The sequence below is a fragment of the Tachysurus fulvidraco genome, chromosome 10 (assembly GCF_022655615.1).
Source record: "Tachysurus fulvidraco isolate hzauxx_2018 chromosome 10, HZAU_PFXX_2.0, whole genome shotgun sequence".
NCBI classification, from domain to species: Eukaryota; Metazoa; Chordata; class Actinopteri; order Siluriformes; family Bagridae; genus Tachysurus; species Tachysurus fulvidraco.
Window position 1 is genome coordinate 3,368,471 of NC_062527.1, and position 22,500 is coordinate 3,390,970.

A 22,500-nucleotide genomic window follows, 5' to 3' on the forward strand; every position below is an offset into this window, starting at 1 on the left:
TTTGGCTTGGTTTTTGATGACGCTCCTGTCGTAATAACTAGATTAACTGAGCATGAACGAAAGATTTCTCTTTTTATTAATATCAAAGAGCTTATATAATCTTATAATATTGTATTATAATAAGGAGATGCTTAATATGATAATATTAGAATTTTAACGGGTCCGGGCGACCCGACACTCGGTGCGGATCCGGACCGCGGTCCACCATTTGGTGATGCCTGGTATAGACCATAAGGCATAAAAGGGCATTAATGGAAACATTAAAGAATGTTGTTTAAAAAAGTAACATTTAAAAAGCTACCAGTGGGGGGCACGGTGGCTTAGTGGGTAGCATGTTCGCCTCACACCTCCAGGGTCGGGGTTCGATTCCCGCCTCCGCCTTGTGTGTGCGGAGTTTGCATGTTCTCCCCGTGCCTTGGGGGTTTCCTCCGGGTACTCCGGTTTCCTCCCCCGGTCCAAAGACATGCATGGTAGGTTGATTGGCATCTCTGGAAAATTGTCCTGAGTGTGTGAGTGAATGAGAGTGTGTGTGTGTGTGCCCTGTGATGGGTTGGCACTCCGTCCAGGGTGTATCCTGCCTTGATGCCCGATGACGCCTGAGATAGGCACAAGGCTCCCCGTGACCCGAGAAGTTCGGATAAGCGGTAGAAAATGAATGAATGAATGAACTTTTAACAGTAACACATTACTTTTTAGTGCAAGTAATCAACAATGTAATCGAGTTTGAATGAAGTAACTAGTAACTGTAACTAGTTACTATTTCTTAGTAACTAGCACAACACTGATTGTCCCTATGTGTGAATGAGTGTGTGTGTGTGTATGTTTATGTGTGTGGTGACATCTAATACAAGATGTATTCCCATTTCTTACAGATCAAACAGGATGGAAAATAAATGATAAATGCATGTAAAATGTGCAAATAAACACTGTAAAGATAATTCTCTAAGAACTTCGTTCAATGTTACGGACACACATAGACGTCTCGGTTAATAAAACACGGCAGACTTTTCTATTCCCTGATCATGTTCGCCGACACATTAGATTGCTTCCTGAACCTCTCTGAGTCGTATATTCTTCTTCTGCAAAGAAAACCAAGTAAAGGTTGAGTAGATAAAAATCGACTTTAGGTAAGTTGTAGATCACAGTGACGGGGACCTTAAGGAATTCTGCTAGGTTTCTTATCCATGTTGGTCGGTGTCTATCCCATGACTCCAGTCAATAAGATTAATGATTAGATTTATTTTGTTCACTGCCATTTACCATGAAAAATGCATGGTGTTTTTTCAAAGGTGAGGAGATAGAAGAGGCATAGAAGGGGAATATGTGTAAAGCGAACTTAATTAACGATGCATATATCAATACGTCTTGGCAACGTGTACTGTAGACACCACACCGCTTATTTCTTCTGATAGATAAGCCCCTAAAGAGCAAGACTGGGCAGAAAGCCCTAAACTCTAGGTTATAACTTGTAGGTTATGTCCTTCCTTCTGTAACTCACGACCTAAATATAGCTGGTGGTGATTGGACTGATCGTATTAAATCGGTGAGTAGTCAGGAGCTGTTTGGTAGCTGTTAATGCGAGGCGTGCCCAACAAATACCAGCTGCATCCTGATGCTTAGCTCTCTGTATTCTCTCAGCTCGGCTCTCGTCAGCGTGCAGTGTCAGGCAGCGCGGCTAAATGTCTAATTGCGGGTCTTTGCTCATTTGCCGAGCTGGAATGGAGATTGCTGACAGACTCCATTTGCCCTGTAATTGCTTCTTTAATGGCCTTCCGACAGCGTAATGCATTCTTGATGGCTCCCCTTGCTGCACCCTGGTTGTCTCCCATACATTCTAATATTGATGCATTATCCACAATGCTCTGACCCCCTCAGATGCCAGACTTAAGACCTCTGCTATGTCTGTTTGACCCCATTGAGAAGTGGGAGTTATCTCAAGCTTAAATGGATACAAGAGATAAAGAATTACTGTAGAAGAGAGATGCCTTTTCTCATCCTGTTCTGTTAGCTGTCCTTGGAGTGTAAATTAAGAGATGCTGAAGTTCAGGCATCTCTTGTACTGTAAGCTTTATTGTGATGATTGCATTATGATTTATACACATCAGATGAAAGCATGCTTTTTCTGGCTGTTACACCGATCTAACTCCCTGTTTGTCTATCTCACTAAGGAACTGAAAAGAGCTGAGGTCTGAATATATAATATCCAATTGTATAAATAATTTCACTGCTTTTTAAAATGCAACATTACTGTTTTACCAGCAGTCTACTTAAGCAAACCACCATGTCATGCTACATATAATGTATGTAATTCCATTAATCCGTGAGGCACGGTGGCTTAGTGGTTAGCACGTTCGCCTCACATCTCCAGGGTTGGGGGTTCGATTCCCGCCGCCGCCTTGTGTGTGTGGAGTTTGCATGTTCTCCCCGTGCCTCGGGGGTTTCGTCCCCCGGTCCAAAGACATGCATGGTAGGTTGATTGGCATCTCTGGAAAATTGTCCGTAGTGTGTGAGTGTGTGAGTGAGTGAGAGTGTGTGTGCCCTGTGATGGGTTGGCACTCCGTCCAGGGTGTATCCTGCCTCGATGCCCGATGACGCCTGAGATAGGCACCGAGAAGTTCGGATAAGCGGTAGAAAATGAATGAATTCCATCAATCCATCCACCTATTTTCTTTATTGCTTATCCTACACAGGGTTGTGTCGAGCCTGGAGTCTATCCCAGGAGACCCGGGATAGAATGTAGGGGACACCTTGGTTGAGGTGCCAACCAAGTGCAGGGCACAATCACACTCACCACAAACAATTTAGAGATGCCGATCAGCCTACAAGTCATGTTGACTGGAGGAGAAAACCAGAGTGCCCTGAGGAAACCCCTGAATCATGGGGAGAACATAAATTCCACATACTGTACACAGCGCAGAGGCAGGAATCCAACCCCTACCTGCACAGGTAGCTCTGTAGCTTTGAGACAATCTCTAAATGATTTGCTTCTAGTCTTCTTACAACATTTGACTTTGGATGCCATTCTCTTATGAGGTCTATGAGAACCAGCTCCATCTGCACTACACTGTGAACCAGTTCACTTCTTATCGGCTAGATGCGGTATCCACTGGAACATATGGGGTTCATCAGGGATCGGTTCTTCATGCACTGCTTTACCATAAAGTACATCAGGTTCCAATTCGGGCTGTAATGCTGATTGTGTTTGCTGGAAATTAAGATCTGGATGGGTTTGAGGTTTAACAGCAGCATGCAGGGCTGTCAAGTGTTTCTCACGCTCTCCCGCCACACATCGTATTTCTCACGCAGAAAAACTTTGTGACTATTTATCATATATTTACTGTAATAAGCCACAGCGCCCAAAATGTATCAGTCCGAACCGCTGTCTCTATAGAACCGGGCAGGAATCAAGCGCGTCTCACCTGACACTTATCAGCCAATCAAAAAAAAGAGGTTACACAATAGCTAATGAGAAAATAGCATTATCTGGGTAAGATTTAACGCAACAACCGATGAAAACAAAAACATATTCATTAGAGAAGGAATTTCCGATGGTCGAAACACGAAACAGCTTGTCTCTGGACGGGACATTGTCCTCAATCATGTCTGGGCTTGTGCTGAACTGTTTTAAATGGGAGCAACATCACAAATGATAAAGGAGTCCAAAACGGCAACAAACACTTACAATAAACACCACCAGTCATAATCTATCTCTCTCTCTCTCTCTCTCTCTCTCTCTCTGTCTCACACACACACACACACACACACACACACAAAATGGGGGGGGGGGGGTTGTTGGAGATGTCACGCTTGCAACTTGAGAGCCCTGAGTATGACTTATGAGTTCTTACTGGTTCAAATCTGCTTCTAAATACTTCACAAAGTGTTTCACTTGCTCTTTTGCTACGTTCAGTTCAAAGTCACCTAAATTTCAGACTTTTTTCATCCATTCATTTCACTCGTACCGTCGATCGTTTCAGTATAGCATCTGTGTCTTGAAGCTCCTGTGTCTCAACAGAAAACAAGCCAGCTTCCTTACGTCACTGTTATCCACAGCTTATGATCATGGAAATCGCTGTGTAGTCAGGTATAAAGGAACCTTAAACACTTTAGAAATACACTCATCTCTCTCCTCTGACTCTGTAAACTCTGCGTCTCGCTTGAACAGCTATGACTTTGGCAAAGGTAGAGTGTGGAAAAAAAAAAAAAAGGCAAAAGGAGAAGCCAGAGGGATTTCCGTCTCTAAAGCAGGCTGGCACAAAACAGAGGTTGGATGGCAGTCTATTACAGACTGTATTAAAAACAGTGTAGACAGTGAAGAGACTAACGACGCAGCTTCAGTGGATTTGAGCTGAGCCTAGCTCAGAAACGGCACAGCGGAGTGTGAACAGGGCATGACATTGCGATCACAATGAACACACACACAAACACACACACACAAAATATTACACTTTATACACTATATTGTTTCTACACATCAGCTATATTGTATTGTTGCTTGTTAGAACACGAATTTAAAAAACAAGTTTATTATTCGGTTTATGACTTCCTGTGTTTAATCTTCACCATTTTGGATTGGTCACTAGCGGGTGTACTGAGTTTCTGAATCGAGTGTGACAAAATAAAGGCTTCCTCTTCAGTCACTTATACATTACGGCACAGTGAAATTCTTTCTCCACATATGGCAAATTTGGGGTCAGAACCCAGGATACAGCACCCCTGTAGCAGAGAGAGGGTTAAGGGCCTTGCTCAAGGGCCAAATAGCAGTAGCTTGGCAGTGCTAGGGCTTGAACCCTGATCCTCTGTTTAACAACCCAAAGCCTTAACCACATGAGCCACCACTGTCCACAATTACCCCTCTTCCACCAAAAAGAACCGGGTGCTGATTCAAAGTTGGTTCCACTGGCGATCCTTCTAAGAACCGGTTTGCTTTTCCACTGGCTAGAGAGCCATCACAGCGCCCAGTGACGTCACTGTATACGTGTCACATTACACAGCAACGTTAGCGCAGCGGCAAACACAAACACAACAACAATGGCGGATGTTGCTTTGTTAATGCTTATGGCTTTGTGAACCTACTTTGGCAACCAACAGCCCACAGCCCCACCCGCAGAGGTTCTTGAGTCTAGACCAGCAACGTTTTGGTGCTACTTAAGAACCACTTTTCCTGGTTCAGAGCCGGTGCTTTGTCTGTCGAAACAGAAAGAACTGGTTCTAAATTAGGCTCCGAACCTGCACTCAAACTGCCTCGGTGGAAAAGGGGCAGATAAGACCTCAAATGTGTGATACAGTAAAGCCACACAAACGTCAGAGCTTAGCAGTGATACAGTAGGTATGGGTAGTTTCTTTAAGATCTCATGTCTGTTTCATGTGCTCTGTAAGCTCCCATTATGTATGCAAGGTTTCTGGGTTTTCTGTTTTTCTACCAGCTCCCAAAAACATGCATGTGGCTCTAAATTATGGCTCTAAATTTCCACCAAAAATTGTATACTGGTGTCTAATCTGGGGTATTCCTATGTACCTTGCCACAGTGTTCTTGGCATAGGCTTCAGAGCCACCTAGACTCCATGTTAAAGCTGGGAATAAAAATGAATGAATGATCTGTATGACTGGAATGCAAAAGTTAGTATACTATAGTTTCAGTGTACTCTAGTCTATTCTAACAGATGAAGCAATCAGTGTCTTGCATCCTTGTTGAGTTTTGAGAAACGTTTCCTGCTTTCAGTGCTTAATTGAAGCTTAAGGTCATTTTGGCTTTGCCCGACGAACATGACTATGCTTTATAGCACTGCTTGCTGAAGCGCTCCAACGGATTCGCACTTACCTCATGATTTATCTCAGCCAAAGTGATCTGGATAAACAAATTGATTTGAACTTTAATCCTATGGGCAATTCCTGACATGCCATGCACAAGCAGGCAGTTAGCGTGACCGCATAACTGCAGCACTTGAGTGAGGTTGTAAGTGCGTTTTACCCCCATTTGCTTTTTAGCCATGTGAATCAATAGCGCCAGTGGAATGTGACCTGCTAAACTGATCTCAGAGCAGCTTGTTTGTTTTCTTCTGATGGTAGTGATTGGCATTTAGGGAGTACTATCTGTCAGGATTGCTGTAATGGAGCCAAGAACTAATACGCTCACATCATCCACATCAACCCTCTGACATATGCAAGAGTGTGTATCCTGAGTTGTGTATATATACTCATCCAACCACTTTATTAACTTTGCCTGCATCCTGCTTACCCATGCAATTATCCAATGAATTATCCAATCAGTTCAATGTAAACATTCCTACATGTACAGGTCTGGCAAACATCAAAATGGGGAATGTTAACCAGGAGATATTTTTCCAAGCTTCAGACCGTACCCACTGTAGGTTCAGATTCCGGTTCTTCACAACAAGGAGTGAAACCTGATGAGCACTTTTTCTGTCTGATGTGGTTGATGTACTGGTTTCCTGTCTGATATGGTTTTCTGATTCATTCATTCATTCATTCATTCATTATCCGAACTTCTCGGGTCGCTGGGAGCCTCTGCCTATCTCAGGCGTCATCGGGCATCGAGGCAGGATACACCCTGGACGGAGTGCCAACCCATCACAGGGCACACACACACTCTCATTCACTCACACACTCACACACTACGGACAATTTTCCAGAGATGCCAATCAACCTACCATGCATGTCTTTGGACCGGGGGAGGAACCCGGAGTACCCGGAGGAAACCCCCGAGGCACGGGGAGAACATGCAAACTCCACACACACAAGGCGGGGGCGGGAATCGAACCCCCAACCCCGGAGGTGTGAGGCGAACGTACAAACCACTAAGCCAACGTGCCCCCCCACCCCCGGTTTTCTGATATGGTTGAGAAATTCTGCTCTCTGCTATGATCTTCTACACTCTAATAAGCTCTTCCACAGTCTAACGTGGTCCTCTATTGTCTGATCTGGTTTGGTCTTCCGTTACCCATTATCCTCTGTGCTGTCTGATATGGACTTCTACTGTCCGATGTGGTCCTTTACCGTCAGTTGTGGACTTTTACATCTAAAATGGTCTTCTACTATCTGAATTGGCGCTGTCTTGTATTATCTGACGTGATCTTTTATCTGCGTCGTTGTATCTGCTTTTCTTTTCACCACAGTTGTAAAGTTTGGCTATTCGGTTTACTGTTTACTGTTTTTGTGTTTCTGCCTGCAGACCTGCCTCTCACCGGATGTTTTATCACACCGTTTTGTGTAAACTCTAGAGACTGTTGTGTGCAAAATTCCAAGTAGCAGTTCAGCAGTTTCTGAAATTCACCAACCATCCAATCTGACAGCAACCACCGTGCAAAAGCACCACATTTCTTGCTCTGGACGTGTATCTGCATAATTGTTTGAATTGCGCTGCTGCCACATGAGTGGCTGATTAGATAACTGCACAAATAAACAGTTGGACACTAAGGGTGTGATTTATATCATTTGTGTTCTTATTGTTTAGTGAGTCATTGTTCACTGTGGATAGCGACAGTGTTATACTCAATCAGTATAAAGATGATCAGTCTAGATTTCCTTTGCTACTCCCAGACAAATGTCGATTGCAGGAACAAACATGACTTTACGGCTAGTCAAGTTGACACAGCAAAATTGCTCATCAAAAATCTGACGTAACTGAATAGTGTTTTGTGCTGTGTCACCTTCTGCTGTCTCTTTCAGGCCATCCACCATCGCACGGCTCAGTCACAACCCTGCCCCAACCCTGAAAAGCAATTAACCATAGCTTTATAACCTGCAGCTGTTCTACTACTCACTTATGTTTTAATTATCTTCCCCTCCCATGGCTTTTTTTCTTCCTCTAGTCTTTTGGGTGTTCTTTAGGACATTTGTAACAACGCAGTAGTTTCATGAGGGGCAGGAATTCCTCATGGTGTTCTTCTAATCTTGGAAATTATTCTAAAGTAATGTTTGTCTTTTGAATTTGGCAAGGACTACGGGCTCTTTATATAATGAGAGGAATTTATGTAACCTACTTCCAGTGCATATCCACTTCAGATTTGTGCATGTGATGTCTTTTGATTTTAGGCTAAACAAGAAATATAAACTAGATTTTTAAAGTTCGTCGTGACAAACTTTGATGTTGGCTTTGACGAGGCAAGTATTCGCGAAGGCCGGTGCTTTTTTGGAAGCGAGTGGACATAAGGGTCAGTGTTACTTTTGGAGGCAGGTGGACATAAAACCTGTGAAATCTAGCGGAGCGCTAGGATGCCAAAACTTTTGGAGGCAAGTGGAGACGAGCATGTGACGTCATCCGAAAACCTGTGACGCAATTCCCCTCCTTGGGCTGAGTGTTTTGATATGCCACATGCCCATGTTGTGCAATTTTTTATTTTCACGTGACGTCATCAGGATATCTTTGAGGAAGGTCCCCTCATTGTTCTGAGTGTCACATGTCCATGTTGTAAAAGGTTTTTTGATTTTGCATATTTTCAGGGCGGGGCTGTGGGACAACCGAAAGGCCGGTCGGTACACCAACTTATAACTTTGTTCAGCATATCACCCTACAGGAGCTGGCTAAGTTTGGTATAGAGAGTTCGAAAGCTTGCCGAGGGAGTCTATGGAAAAAAAATGGGAGTCTATTGGGGAAAAAAGGCCATTTTGAGACTCGGTACCTGAAGTACCGGTACTCGTATCGCTTAGAAAAGTGATAGCAACAAACTTCAGACCAGGGTCCACAACATATCCGAATTTGGTACATGTGGCTCGAAAGCCCTAGGAGGAGTTACTCTTGATAAATTTTTGTCTAAGCTTAAAGATGAAAACAGAATGTTGGCTTCTACAAAGCGACATAATAAAGATATCTTTATTCTACAAGACTGATAGGAGAAAGATTTCCAACGCTACAAATGACCAATATTAGTACTTTTTTGTTATTAGATGCTGTGCAATTCTAGACACATATACTGTATGGTCAGGTATTTTGGTCAGGTCCAGGCCTGTTTGCAAATTGTCTTGAATTTATGAAATATTTTAGTCAATGAATAGCCAAAGTGTATTTACTCGTACTGTACATAACCGATGTACAAGCTATAAAGAAATTGAAGGATAACCGAAGGACATCGAAATCAGTTACTCTACAGACTGACTTGACTTTTATTTTTTTGCCTAATAAAATTTCTACCTTGTGACATCAAAACCCCCGACTCTAAAAAGCTTTCATTATTACAACAAATTCCTGAAGTTCTTTATGGTCCCTCTGATGGACAGTTTCAAAATACTTGTATTAACTTTCAGTAGGATTCAAGTCGGAAAATTGGCTAGGCAACCATGCAAGACCTTCCTCTTATGGCTGTAGGTTTGGGTCCGCTGACTTGTATAAACATCCATCTTCCCAGATTGAGATTCCGATAAGATTAAATTCTCCTGTAAGATCTCCTGGTCCATCAATCAATCCATGTTTTTTTTTGCCTCCATGTGTAATTCCCCAGTACCATTTGCACCATTTGCAGAGAAACAGCCCCATATCCTAATGGCTCCCTCATATGCACAACCCTTCTTTCTCCAAACCTTATTGGCAGAGTTCTATTTTTGTTCCATCTGACCAGCGAATACAGTTCACAAAGTTCACACTTTTAGATGTGCTTCTCTTTGGTTTGAGGTTGTAGTGTAATGAACACATATTGTTTAACCAGTCATACATTGTTTTCCCTGAGGCTTATTGTTTTACCTTCAACCTGATTGCTACTTGTGTGAAATATTCATTCATTCATTCATTTTCTACCGCTTATCCGAACTTCTCGGGTCACGGGGAGCCTGTGCCTATCTCAGGTGTCATCGGGCATCGAGGCAGGATACACCCTGGACGGAGTGCCAACCCATCACAGGGCACACACACTCTCATTCACTCACACACTCACACACTACGGACAATTTTCTAGAGATGCCAATCAACCTACCATGCATGTCTTTGGACCGGGGGAGGAAACCGGAGTACCCGGAGGAAACCCCCGAGGCACGGGGAGAACATGCAAAATCCACACACACAAGTCGGAGGCGGGAATCGAACCCCCAACCCTGGAGGTGTGAGGTGAACGTGCTAACCACTAAGCCACCGTGCTCCCCCTTGTGTGAAATATTCCCAACCAATGTTGGCTTAAAAAAAAAGTTTTTTTTTATTCTCCTTTCCATTCTCTCTCAGGGTTGGAATGGATTTTACCTGGATAACACTGCAAGCATCACACACCACAATGCTGCCCAACTGGGAGCCAAAGTTAGAAGAGAGACCTCTGTGTGTATTTTCCACAGAAACCTTTATAAAGAGGGAATTAGACGAGTGCCTTTGAAGTCTCTTTCAATGAATACATCGATACCGGTTCACGAGGTCACGGACTAAGAATACCATCAGTCTAAAACTGTGTTGGGAGGAAATACAGCAAGAAAGGAACTTTTTTAAACAACATAACAAGTGTTACTTTGAGTATTTCAGGAAGAAGATCTTAATATTTCTTATGAAGTCTACTAGCTGCTCAGACATCTAGGGGAGGTTCGTTTCACTACGTCAGTGACAGAATAGAGATGAGTCTCGATGTATATCTTTCTTGTACCCTGAGAGACGGTGTGACCAAGTACATTTTGATAAAAAAAAAAAATAGAGACACCCTGTAGATTTTAGGACTTGTGCTTGGCCAGGGTTTGGTATTGGACAATATGTAACATACGGCTCATTTAGCAGCAAGTAGGGTTGACTATGAAAGTCACTGTATTATCTCCGGTGCTTTCCTGCGTAAGGTGGTTGGGCGCTTCCTTAGAGATAGGGTGAGGAGCTCAGAGTAGAGCCGCTGCTCCGCCACATCGAGAGGAGTCAGCTGAGGTGGCTCGGGCATCTGATCCGGATGCCTCCTGGACGCCTCCATGGGGAGGTTTTCCAGGCATGTCCAACCGGGATGAGGCCCACCCTGGAGGGACTATGTCTCTCGGCTGGCATGGGAACGCCTCGGTATTCCCCCGGAAGAGCTGGAGGAAGTGTCCTGGGAGAGGGAAGTCTGGGCGTCCCTGCTTAGACTGCTGCCCCCACAACCCGGTTCCGGATAAGCGGCAGAAAATGGATGGATGGATGGATGGATGGATGGCTTTCACTACTCAGTGACCCATATACTGTACATTTTGGTTTAGGATTGCACTTTGGGCTGTGCTCCACAACACTTACTGGCCAATAAATGTTAAGTATATGTACATGTCTTTCTCGGGAGCTGAAATTCTCCTTTGAGAACACTGCACATACCCTAGTCAGAAAAATTCGATTGACACTAGTGCTCGCTCTCAAAGGAAGCATATGAGTGAGACAGAGAACAAATCAGTTTCTACTGCTGATTAAATTAGAGACTCTTCAAGTCAACAAGAATAAGATGAATGACACTCTTCCCAGTCTGTAGTGAGCGGGTAAGATTGGAGCAGGATGGGATTCGAGTGTTGACATCCATCAGGGTCCCAGAGGCTTTGCACTCTTGCACTGCTGACTGGCTATTCATTGTTTTTGTTCCTTTGTCTGTTTTTCTTCTTGTCTCTCACTCTCTAAATTTACTACATACTACTCCCTTCCTCTTACCAGCACAGTGTGTGTTTTAACTTCAAAAGCAAAACCATAGGGGGTAGTTAACTTTGGTATTGTGCTGTACTTAAAGCAAAGGCTTCAGGATACAGAATCAATATCGCATCCTGTTTTGATATAAATTTCATTCGCCGTGTCCACTGACAGTCCAACCTACCAAAACAAACCACATATAAATCAATAAATAAGCTCATCAATTCATTAAAGTAACGACGACAACGATAATAATAATTGTTCTTTTGTTACAAACAAATAAATGAATGACATCAGAAACCTTTGATTTAAATCAGATGTTCTGACAGACAACAGCAGGAAGATGTTCAGACCTTTTAATTAATTCATTTAAATGAAGTACTAAGTGATAACTTCTTAACTGATGACAGCTTATTGATCCAGGTTTACTACTACAGTGTGTGTGTGTGTGTGTGTGTGTGTGTGTGTGTGTGTGTGTGTGTGTGTGTGTGTGTGTGTGTGTGTGTGTGTGTGTGTGTGTGTGTGTGTGTGTGAGAGAGAGAGTGAAAAAACTTCACATAAAAAAGAATGTAAAGTTTAAAATGAAGTTACTATTTTACCTACTGGACCTCTGAGGATGAGGTTCCTTTCTGAGCCTGGTTCCTCTCAAGGTTCCTCCCTCATATCATCTCAGGGAGTTTTATCCTCGCCGCCGGCTTGCTCATTAGGGATAGGGAACTATATATATATATATATATACATATATATATATATATATATATATATATATATATATATATATATATATGTATATATATATATAGTATTTTACATTCTAAATGAATATTTTAAAATTAATTTTAAACTTAAATGTATTCATGATGCTTTGTAAATTTGCTGTCCCCTCAAAATAACTCCACACACAGCCACTAATGACTAAACCACTGTCCACAAAAGTGAATACACCCCCCAATTGAAAATGTCCAAATTGAGCCCAAAGTGTAAATATTTTGTGTGGCCACCATTATTTCCCAGCACTGCCTTAACCTTCTTGCGCATGGAGTTCACCAGAGCGTCTCAGGTTGACACCGGAGTCCACTTCCGCTCCTCCGTGATGACATCATGGAGCTGGTGGATGTTGGGATGCACTTATTTCCAGAGATTTCAGAACGGCGTAACATATATCGGGTAGGCGTGGCCTATTTGATAATCTAACCCTAACCCTGACACTAACTGTAAGATAATAAAGCATAATATATATAAAATATAAAATCTACCTGTCTGACTGTTTTGTCCATCATTATCCATCGTAGGTATGTTCTTTTTTTTAAAAGAGGCCGTTTTTCCAAGACCTCCAGAAACCACACACATTTTACGTCTCTCGGTAAAGAAACCCCTGGAATTTAGTGAATGCCGGTGGATGTTAGAGACCTTGTGCTCCTCCACCTTCCGTCTGAGGATGCACCAAAGATGCTCAATAGGGGTTAGGTTCGGAAACATGCTTGGCCAGTCCATCACCTTCACACTCAGCTTCTTTAGCAAGGCTTTGGTCGTCTTGGAGATGTGTTTAGGGACGTTATCATGTTGGAGTGCTGCGACGGGAGGGGATCATGCTCTGCTTCAGTATGTCACAGTACATGTTGACATTCATGGTTCCCTCAATGAACTGTAGCATTGTAATATAATCAGATATTTACACAAATGTTAGGGGTGTACTGACTTATGTTAGATACTTTATATTTATTTATTTATTTATTTATTTATTTTTCTCTTTCTTTTTCTTTAGTTTTGTACTGCTGCTTTGAGACAATGTGTGAATTGTGAAACGTTCCATACAAATAAACTGAATTAGAATGTATTCATCTCATAACATCTATCCCTAATGACCAAGATAAGACACGGTTTCTTTAGAAAGCTACTCAGCCCACAGAACTCTCTTCCCCCTTAACATGCCTTGCTATTCCAAGCCTTTTTCCTGTCCTCAGTAACTAATTCCTGTCTTTTAATTCGCAAAGTTGATCAAGATTTTCTATGTCTGACATTGTCCATGAGCACAAAGTCTATAAAGAGTTGGTGTGTTTGGTTCAGAGTGCTGAACTGGAGCAGATTTTGCGCTTGGCTTCTTGCCAGACATCGGTACCCAACCTCTTGTGCTCTTATGGCTGGACTTAAGTTTATTATAACGGCTTAATGGCTGGAGTTAAGTTTATTATAACGACAAAACGGTGAGGGTGTCCATACTAATGCTCATGCTTTTGGAATGGGTTTTTAGAGATTAGGCATAATAATAATAATATAATGATTATTTGTATGTTTTTTCGAAAGACCAAATGAACATCATCAGTGTCTAATAATGATTGGTCAACATCCATTACTCTCTCTCTCTCACACTCTCACTCATTTTCTACCGCTTATCCAAACTTCTGTGCCTGTATCAGGCGTCATCGGGCATCGAGGCAGGATACACCCTGGACGGAGTGCCAACCCATCACAGGGCACACACACTCTCATTCACTCACACACACTACGGACAATTTCCCAGAGATGCCAATCGACGGAGGAGGAAACCCCCGAGGCACGGGGCAGAACATGCAAACTCGGGCGGGAATCGAACCCCAACCCTGGAGGTGTGAGGCGAACGTGCTAACCACTAAGCCACCGTGCCCCCCATCCATTACTCATCTAGTACATTTTTAGTAAAAGTAAATGTACTTGGGGTTGCACAGTGGTTGTGTTGCCATCACACAGCTCCAGGGTCTCCTGAGTTCAGGTTACTGTCTGCGTCAGGCTTTGTATTTTCTCCCAGTGTCCCATTCCTCTGGAGTTGGTTTCCCTGAGGATCCCCAGATTCTCCTAACTCCAAGAAGCATGCAGTTAGGTGCATCAGCTACACATCAGCTACGCATCAACCCCACAGCTGTGCATGAGTGCATGAATGTAGATGGTTCCATGCAGTGGTGTTTTCTAGCTTATAGCCAGTGTATAGCTTTCAGGACAGGCTCTTTAGCTATGGTGGATAAAGGATAAAGGATAAAGCTGTTACTGAAGATGAATGAATAAATGAATGAATGTTCATGTCCCATTTTCTAATGACATTTTGCCCCTTTTTTCTTTCAGTGACGAAAGATTTGCTATAATCGGTGGAGGCAGCCTGCAGATTGTGAATCTGACCGAGGATGATGCTGGTACCTACAGCTGCCAGGCAGACAACGGCAATGAGACCGTCGAAACCCAAGCAGAGCTTAACGTGCAAGGTGGGGATGTAACCCAGCACAGGTCTGGGGGTTAATGGGATGTACAATTCTCACTTACAACTCCTGGGATGTTTTTTTTTTTATGTCTGAGACACAATATGCTTAGTTCTGTCAGGACCACTTGTCAAAGAGAGTTGATTAGATGATAGCATACAGTTAGTGTTGGCGGTATGGTTCTGTTCGGGGCAGGAATCCCCGCGCCCATCCGTGCGCACGCATGGACCGAGCGGGGACAGCAGCAACTAGAAAATAGAATAGACCCCCCTTTTATAAGACCAATGATCATGCATAGTGTTGTTTTTTTTTGCAAATAATAAATGAATAAATGGATAAATACATAATTAGTGAGGGAAAGAGAGAGAAAATAAGTGGAGATTTAAGACGTAAGCTGGTACAACGAACACGGGTTCCGGCATGTTGGAGTCGGGGTTGGAGGAGGGAGTTTAAGTCGCAGCAGCGGCGACGTGCTAGAAAGTGGCTCAGTGAATGGGAATTTAAATGGTCGGGTAATATGGATGACGTAACCGGATCGGTGCGTGTCGTGGACTGCTGATTAACAGCTGATGCACGCTTGACGACGTGGCCTGCCAGAACTAACGCCAAGCTTAATCCTACAACATAATATCTAAAACTATTTCCGTTTCATATAATTACACGTTTACACTTAACATTCGGGATGCATCGATACCATTTTTTCAGAGGTAAAAAAAAATGTGAATACAGTCCATGACTCTGAAATGAGTAAACTTTATTAAACATTTCATAAATTTTCTATATCAGTATCGCTATCGATGCGTCTCTGCCCAACGTATACTAATGTCAGTATCGTCATGTTTATTATAATAGGCACAAAAACTACTCATATCCTCACTGAGCTTCTTGGTTCTGGATTTTTTTTATGTACAGCTGTAAATTAGAGTCACTTTCCCTCTTCCTGTTTACTAACAAGAGCCTCTAAGCATTTTTGTTTATGTCTCTAAAGCCTTTATTAAAGATAATCCGGGATAAAATATGCTTTTTGAGTACATTGAGAACTCTTCCGTGGGTAGTTAAAAGCATGCATCTCACGTTTCATACACATGCTGTTCATATTAATAGGCGCACGTTTTCCTTTCTCGGGAAATGTGAGTCAGTTTGATTACATGCTCCAGAGAATAAAGTGCGAGAGGCGGAGTATATGACGGACAGTGTATGTTGGTCATTATGAATCGAAGTGGCTCTGGCTTTGATTCATATCTTTCATGTTTCTGAGTTTTGACCTTTGTATACAATCTAAAGTTCATTCATTCATTCATTCTCTACCGCTTATCCGAACTACCTCGGGTCACGGGGAGCCTGTGCCTATCTCAGGCATCGAGGCAGGATACACCCTGGACGGAGTGCCAACCCATCACAGGGCACACACACACTCTCATTCACTCACACACTACGGACAATTTTCCAGAGATGCCAATCAACCTACCATGCATGTCTTTGGACCGGGGGAGGAAACCGGAGTACCCGGAGGAAACCCCCGAAGCACAGGGAGAACATGCAAACTCCACACACACAAGGCGGAGACGGGAATCGAACCACCGACCCTGGAGGTGTGAGGCGAACGTGCTAACCACTAAGCCACAGTGCACCCCACAATCTAAAGTTTAAAACAGAAATATAAAAGTTTGATAATGACAATTTTTGATTCATCTTTTTCTTTATATTTCCCTCTTAATGCAATTAGAGATGGCAAGAGGGGTGATGGGACTGAATCAGAGGTGAAAAAAAGTGTTGGACAAGAAATTGTCCTTGCCATCGTGTGTGTGTGTGTGTGTGTGTGTGTGTGTGTGAGAGAGAGAGAGAGAGAGAGAGAGAGAGAGAGAGAGAGAGAGAGAGAGAGAGAGAGAGAGAGAGAGAGTGTGTGTGTATGTTTTAGCCACTGGAGCTCATCTGTCACCTCTCTGACTCTGTGTGTGTGTGTGTGTGTGTGTGTGTGTGTGTGTGTGTGTGTGTGTGTGTGTGTGTGTGTGTGTGTGTGTGTGTGTGAGAGAGAGAGAGAGAGAGAGAGAGAGAGAGAGAGAGAGAGAGAGAGTGTGTGTATGTTTTAGCCACTGGAGCTCATCTGTCACCTCTCTGACTCTGTGTGTGTGTGTGTGTGTGTGTGTGTGTGTGTGTGTGTGTGTGTGTGTGTGTGTGTGTGTGTGTGTGTGTGTGTGTGTGTGTGTGAGAGAGAGAGAGAGAGAGAGAGAGAGAGAGAGAGTGTGTATGTTTTAGCCACTGGAGCTCATCTGTCACCTCTCTGACTCTGTGTGTGTGTGTGTGTGTGTGTGTGTGTGTGAGAGAGAGAGAGAGAGAGAGAGAGAGAGAGAGAGAGAGAGAGAGAGAGTGTGTATGTTTTAGCCACTGGAGCTCATCTGTCACCTCTCTGACTCTGTGTGTGTGTGTGTGTGTGTGTGTGTGAGAGAGAGAGAGAGAGAGAGAGAGAGAGAGAGAGAGAGAGAGTGTGTATGTTTTAGCCACTGGAGCTCATCTGTCACCTCTCTGACTCTGTGTGTGTGTGTATGTGTGTGTGTGTGTGTGTGTGTGTGAGAGAGAGTATGTATGGCCACTCAAGCTTATCTGTCACCTCCCTGACTGCAGGTGTGGATGTTTTTTCACCTTTTCTGTGACCTCTATTGCTGACATCTTCAAAAATAGGATGTAGGTCTCCCAGGACCTGCTTCTGCTCATATTTTCCTGTGCTTTTATATTTCCGGGGGATTTTTTTATTTTTTTTATTTTTTACTCATTCCATTATAGTGACTTTCTGTACATGTGAATCTGTTTGTCTCTGTGCAGTGGAAGCTGAGTGCCCAGGAGAGACAGCAGATGTGATCTGAGTGCTGAGTGAAAGGCTTTTGTTTTCTGCCTCTAACACAAAAAGCCCTGCTCGTGGTAGATGTTGTGGGGTGATGAATAGACATACCTGTGTGTGTGTGTGTGTATATTTTCATATATAATTATATATTATAATATAATATAATTATATTATATTAACTGAGCGAAATGTAAACCGTTTGACACGATCACTGTCTTTCTGGATTGTAGAGCGTCCTCCGTCGTGCTCGTAGGACAGAAGTTAAATAAATGAAATTTCATTTAGAAGCTGCGCATTTTCCATGAAATGGAATCGACGAAATAAATCCCTGCTCTATAAACATAACCCGGAGGCAATAACTGCCATAATGTTCTCATTATTATGCAAATAATTAAGCAGCTCTTAATTATTTAGAGATCTGAAGTCTGCATAGAGATCTCTGTTTCTTTTATTTGTACAGTGTAGTCATGTGCACTATTGTGTAGTACACACACACACACACACACACACACACACACACACACACACACACACACATTGTGTAGTACAGGGTCAGACTCTGAGTGGCCATACACACACACACACACACACACACACACACAAACACACACACACTCACACTCACACACTCACACACACACACACACACACACACACACACACACACACACACACACACACACACACACACACACACACTGTGTAGTACAGGGTCAGACTCTGAGTGGCCATACACACACACACACACACACACACACACACAGTGTAGTACAGTGTCAGACTCTGAGTGGCCATACACACACACACACACACACACACACACACACACACACACACACACACACACACACACACACACACACACACACATTGTGTAGCACAGGGTCAGACTCTGAGTGGCCATACACACACACACACACACACACACACACACACACACACACACACACACACACACACACACACACACACACACACACATTGTGTAGCACAGGGTCAGACTCTGAGTGGCCACACACACACACACACACACACACACACACACACACACACACACTGATTGTATTATTTGCTTTCTACAAGTATATTTATGGACGTTATGTCCCGCGAGCTGCTCATACGCTTAAACGATACGGTCGCAGATATAAATGTATTATTCATCAGAAAAAGTTCAGTATGTTTAGCCCTAGTTAATGTGAGCAAGTGAATCTTTTTTTTTCTTCTTCTTCTTCTTCTTCTACGTCCGCATTGTACGGTAGTTTATTGGCACCGTGTTTCTCCGTGCTCTGATTTTCAGATGTTATTAACATTTATACTCTGCAGTAAATGAGCTCAGAGGAGCTCAGTTCCGAACCATCATTAATTCGAATGGCTTTTTTTTTTTACTTTTAAAGAGACTAATTTGCCAGATCAGAGGGAGAATTAAATCATTTTAAATTTGCCTGCTAGACACGGTGCATGTCATGCCAAGACTTAACTCTGAGCAGTTTTTGGATCTGTTTTCAGAGGAACGGCTTGGCACCGCCACCGGCACCGCCAGCGTCCGCAGTGAAACGCACCTAAACATCAAAGTGACCCTCTATACCTCACCGCCCTCCAGCTCCACTATGAACAAGGATCAGATTGTGTCATTTCTCATTGTCAAGCCCTTCAGTGCGTCGGCAGCCCTTCGAGGCATCTCAGTGCACATATTCACATATTTCACAAGCTATGTAGCAAAGACCAGTGACAGAGTTCAGACAGAGATCCAGAGTTACGCTGCTGCATGTCGTTTTTAACCATTTTTATCCAAAAACCTCAATTTTGTGCCTGTTTTGTTGTATCCATATTCCAGCATCGAATTTCTTCCCACTTCACATTGGTCAAGCATTTAAGAATTTGTCAGAAATTCATTCTCTCTCTCTCACTCACTCATTTTCTACCGCTTATCCGAACTTCTCGGGTCACGGGGAGCCTGTGCCTATCTCAGGCGTCATCGGGCATCGAGGCAGGATACACCCTGGACGGAGTGCCAACCCATCACAGGGCACACACACACTCTCATTCAGTCACACACTCACACACTACGGACAATTTCCCAGAGATGCCAATCAACCTACCATGCATGTCTTTGGACCGGGGGAGGAACCCGGAGTACCCGGAGGAAACCCCCGAGGCACAGGGAGAACATGCAAACTCCACACACACACAAGGCGGAGGTGGGAATCGAACCCCGACCCTGGAGTGAGGCGAACATGCTAACCGCTAAGCCACCATGCCCCCCCCCCCCCGTCAGAAACTCATATTTATAGAAAAGTTTTTTTCTTTATTCCATATAAATGTATTTAAACCCATTCCTGCTCTCCGAGTCCTTGTTTATAAGCATCTAAAGTTTTAACATTTCAACCACGAGTTCTGCCGACTTCAGACTAAAGTAATTCGTTTGTTTATACTGATTGAAAATGTCAGATTTCCATTCTGCTGGTGAGATGGTGCACTGGAAAAAATACAGTTAAAGCACCAATCAATATATTCCTGCCACTCTCTGAGTTCAAAAGATGTCAACACTGGAAAGATCATCATCATTGCCGATATGCTGTCTAGTAAAATGTCCAGTAAACATAAATGTCCAGTTCAACCATGAAACTCTATCTGTGCTCTGATTGGTTCCCTCATCAACGGTTTCCTCCAGTGCTGCTGTACGTGTCAACAAAAGCAACACGGTTTCTTATCTCATGTCCGACTGCGAACGTCTTCGTACTCGCTGAGCTGCAGCTTAACTTGCGATCATCTTTCCTTTTCCCTTCATCTTCCAGTTCCCCCTCGGTTTCTAAAGAAGCCCTCCAACATGTATGCTCACGAGGCCATGGATATTATCTTTGAGTGCGATGTCGTGGGCTCCCCAGCTCCGACGGTGAAGTGGGTGAAGAACGGAGACGCAGTCATCCCTAGCGACTACTTTAAAATAGTGGTATGTGTAAAAAAAAAAAAAAACCTCTAACTCCTTCTCTATAGTGTGTTTTCTGGATTAAAGAATGTCAGCATTAGAATTCGTATCACTTTTTTTTGTGTAGAAAATTTGAACTGTGTTCTTTTTATTCCCCCAAACCATATCAGCTCATACTGCCGTCATAAGATTCACTTGATTAGCTTGTATCCAAGATCATCCTTGTCATAAAGTCTGTGCTTTTTGCGTCATTATCATTATACGCTGCATGACCGTGACTTTGACGTCCGAATTCCTCTCAGAAAGCCAGTTTCCTGTTTTTCATACCGTTCAGTATGATGATGATGATGATGATGAATGTTTTCTTCTGTGTCTCTCCAAGAATCAGCATGATTTGCAGGTTCTGGGATTGGTGAAGTCTGATGAGGGTTTTTATCAGTGTGTGGCTGAGAACGAGGTCGGCAACACCCAGGCCAGCGCTCAGCTCATCATCCTGGATCTGGGTAAGAACCGCATGCCCGCTCGGCTGATTAGGACATTTGCTGTTGACTAAAGTCTTGTGGCTTCTAGGTGGTAGAAAGCAGAGCTGCATGATTCTGGATTTAAATAGGAATCACTCTTTTTTTAAATCACGCTTAGAATTGAGTTTGGACTTATCCTCGCTCCATGTTTCGTCATACCTATTTTTTTAAGGACAGGTTTTTCCACTCCAACCTTAACACACTGTGTCTTCATACAGCTCTGTGCTTTGTGCACAGCGGCATTGTCATGTTGGAACAGTGTTTTTGAGCCTCTTACTTGCAGTGAAGTGAAATCTCAGAACTACAGCATACAAATACATTCGACAATTCTGTGCTTCTGACTTTGTTGATTATTGATTATATTTGAGTAAATATATAAATCGCCTAGGCCTACATACAAACGAGGCTACGTTCTTTCTTTTAAATAAAAACCCGTGACGTCATCTATGTTTACACTATTGGTTACCGGATGTCACACTACGGCCTGTGCGTTCGCTTCATCTCACACACTCATTCACTGTCAGAGTCAACGCTTGGTAATGATGGCTGCGGCTGCAGTAAACAAAATGTTTGCGGTCACCGGTCAAAGTCATACGGGTTCGGGCACCATAATACATCTAAAGCCCTATTCGGACTGGATTAGTTCTATGTGGTGACGTGGGGGTAAAGTAATTATTACCAGAGCTGCTCTGTGATTTTAGTCCCGTCCGAATGTGCCATCATTACGGACAATGTCAGTAAAGATTACGGCGACTTTTACCTTCTGTAAAAAGGTCCGAAAAAATGACCTCAGGTAATACTGATCCCGTCCGAATAGACCCGCTGTAAATATGTACGGTAAAATTTCGTCATTCCCTGTTTAAAAGTAGTTTTTGGCGCGTTTTTCAAGCATGGAGGGACCATGTTGTCTGTTTGCGCACGTGATAACAGGAAGCGACGTCATACGCACATGACGACAAGGAGGTTACTGTGGTGCGTATAGCGAGTTACCCCTCCCACTTCTGCTAGCTTTACTGAGATGTCTTGTCCTGTGCGAATTGGCCAATTAATATTACAGACGTCCTGAGGTAAAATTGCTTCACTCCACATCCCCACGTAAAACTAATCCCGTCCGAATAGTGCTTAAAAAATTCATTAAAACAGCTCGACACCGCTTTAACTTGGCACGAAGTTCTGGAAAAACCGTGCCTAGATCTTGTCCCATCCCTTCTCTCGTCTAGTCTAACCGTGACCGTGAAGGAAACCACTAAAAAAATGTTTTCTAAATTCAAAATTTTTTCTAACCACTACATTTTTTCTTCAAATGAATGCAGCTGGAATTCATACAATAAACATGTTTTTGACAAAGATTTCAATCTGTTTGTGGTCTATATACTGTAGCCTGCATCAAAATGAGGTTTGCAATGATGCGCCCCGGTTGAAGACCCAGTCAGTGA

At 43.2% G+C, this 22,500-nt stretch overlaps 1 protein-coding gene across 4 annotated transcripts in view; it reads left to right on the forward strand.

Moving 5' to 3' along the window:
- The window catches only part of LOC113654060 (neogenin), a 148,230-nt gene that overhangs the window by 91,910 nt on the left and 33,820 nt on the right, over positions 1-22,500 (forward strand). For all 4 annotated transcript variants that reach the window (XM_047819849.1, XM_047819852.1, XM_047819850.1 and 1 more), the window contains exons 5-7: positions 14,648-14,784; positions 20,413-20,567; positions 20,926-21,046. In XM_047819849.1, the coding sequence (XP_047675805.1) occupies positions 14,648-14,784; positions 20,413-20,567; positions 20,926-21,046 (413 nt within the window). The remainder of the gene's footprint in view (positions 1-14,647; positions 14,785-20,412; positions 20,568-20,925; positions 21,047-22,500) is intronic.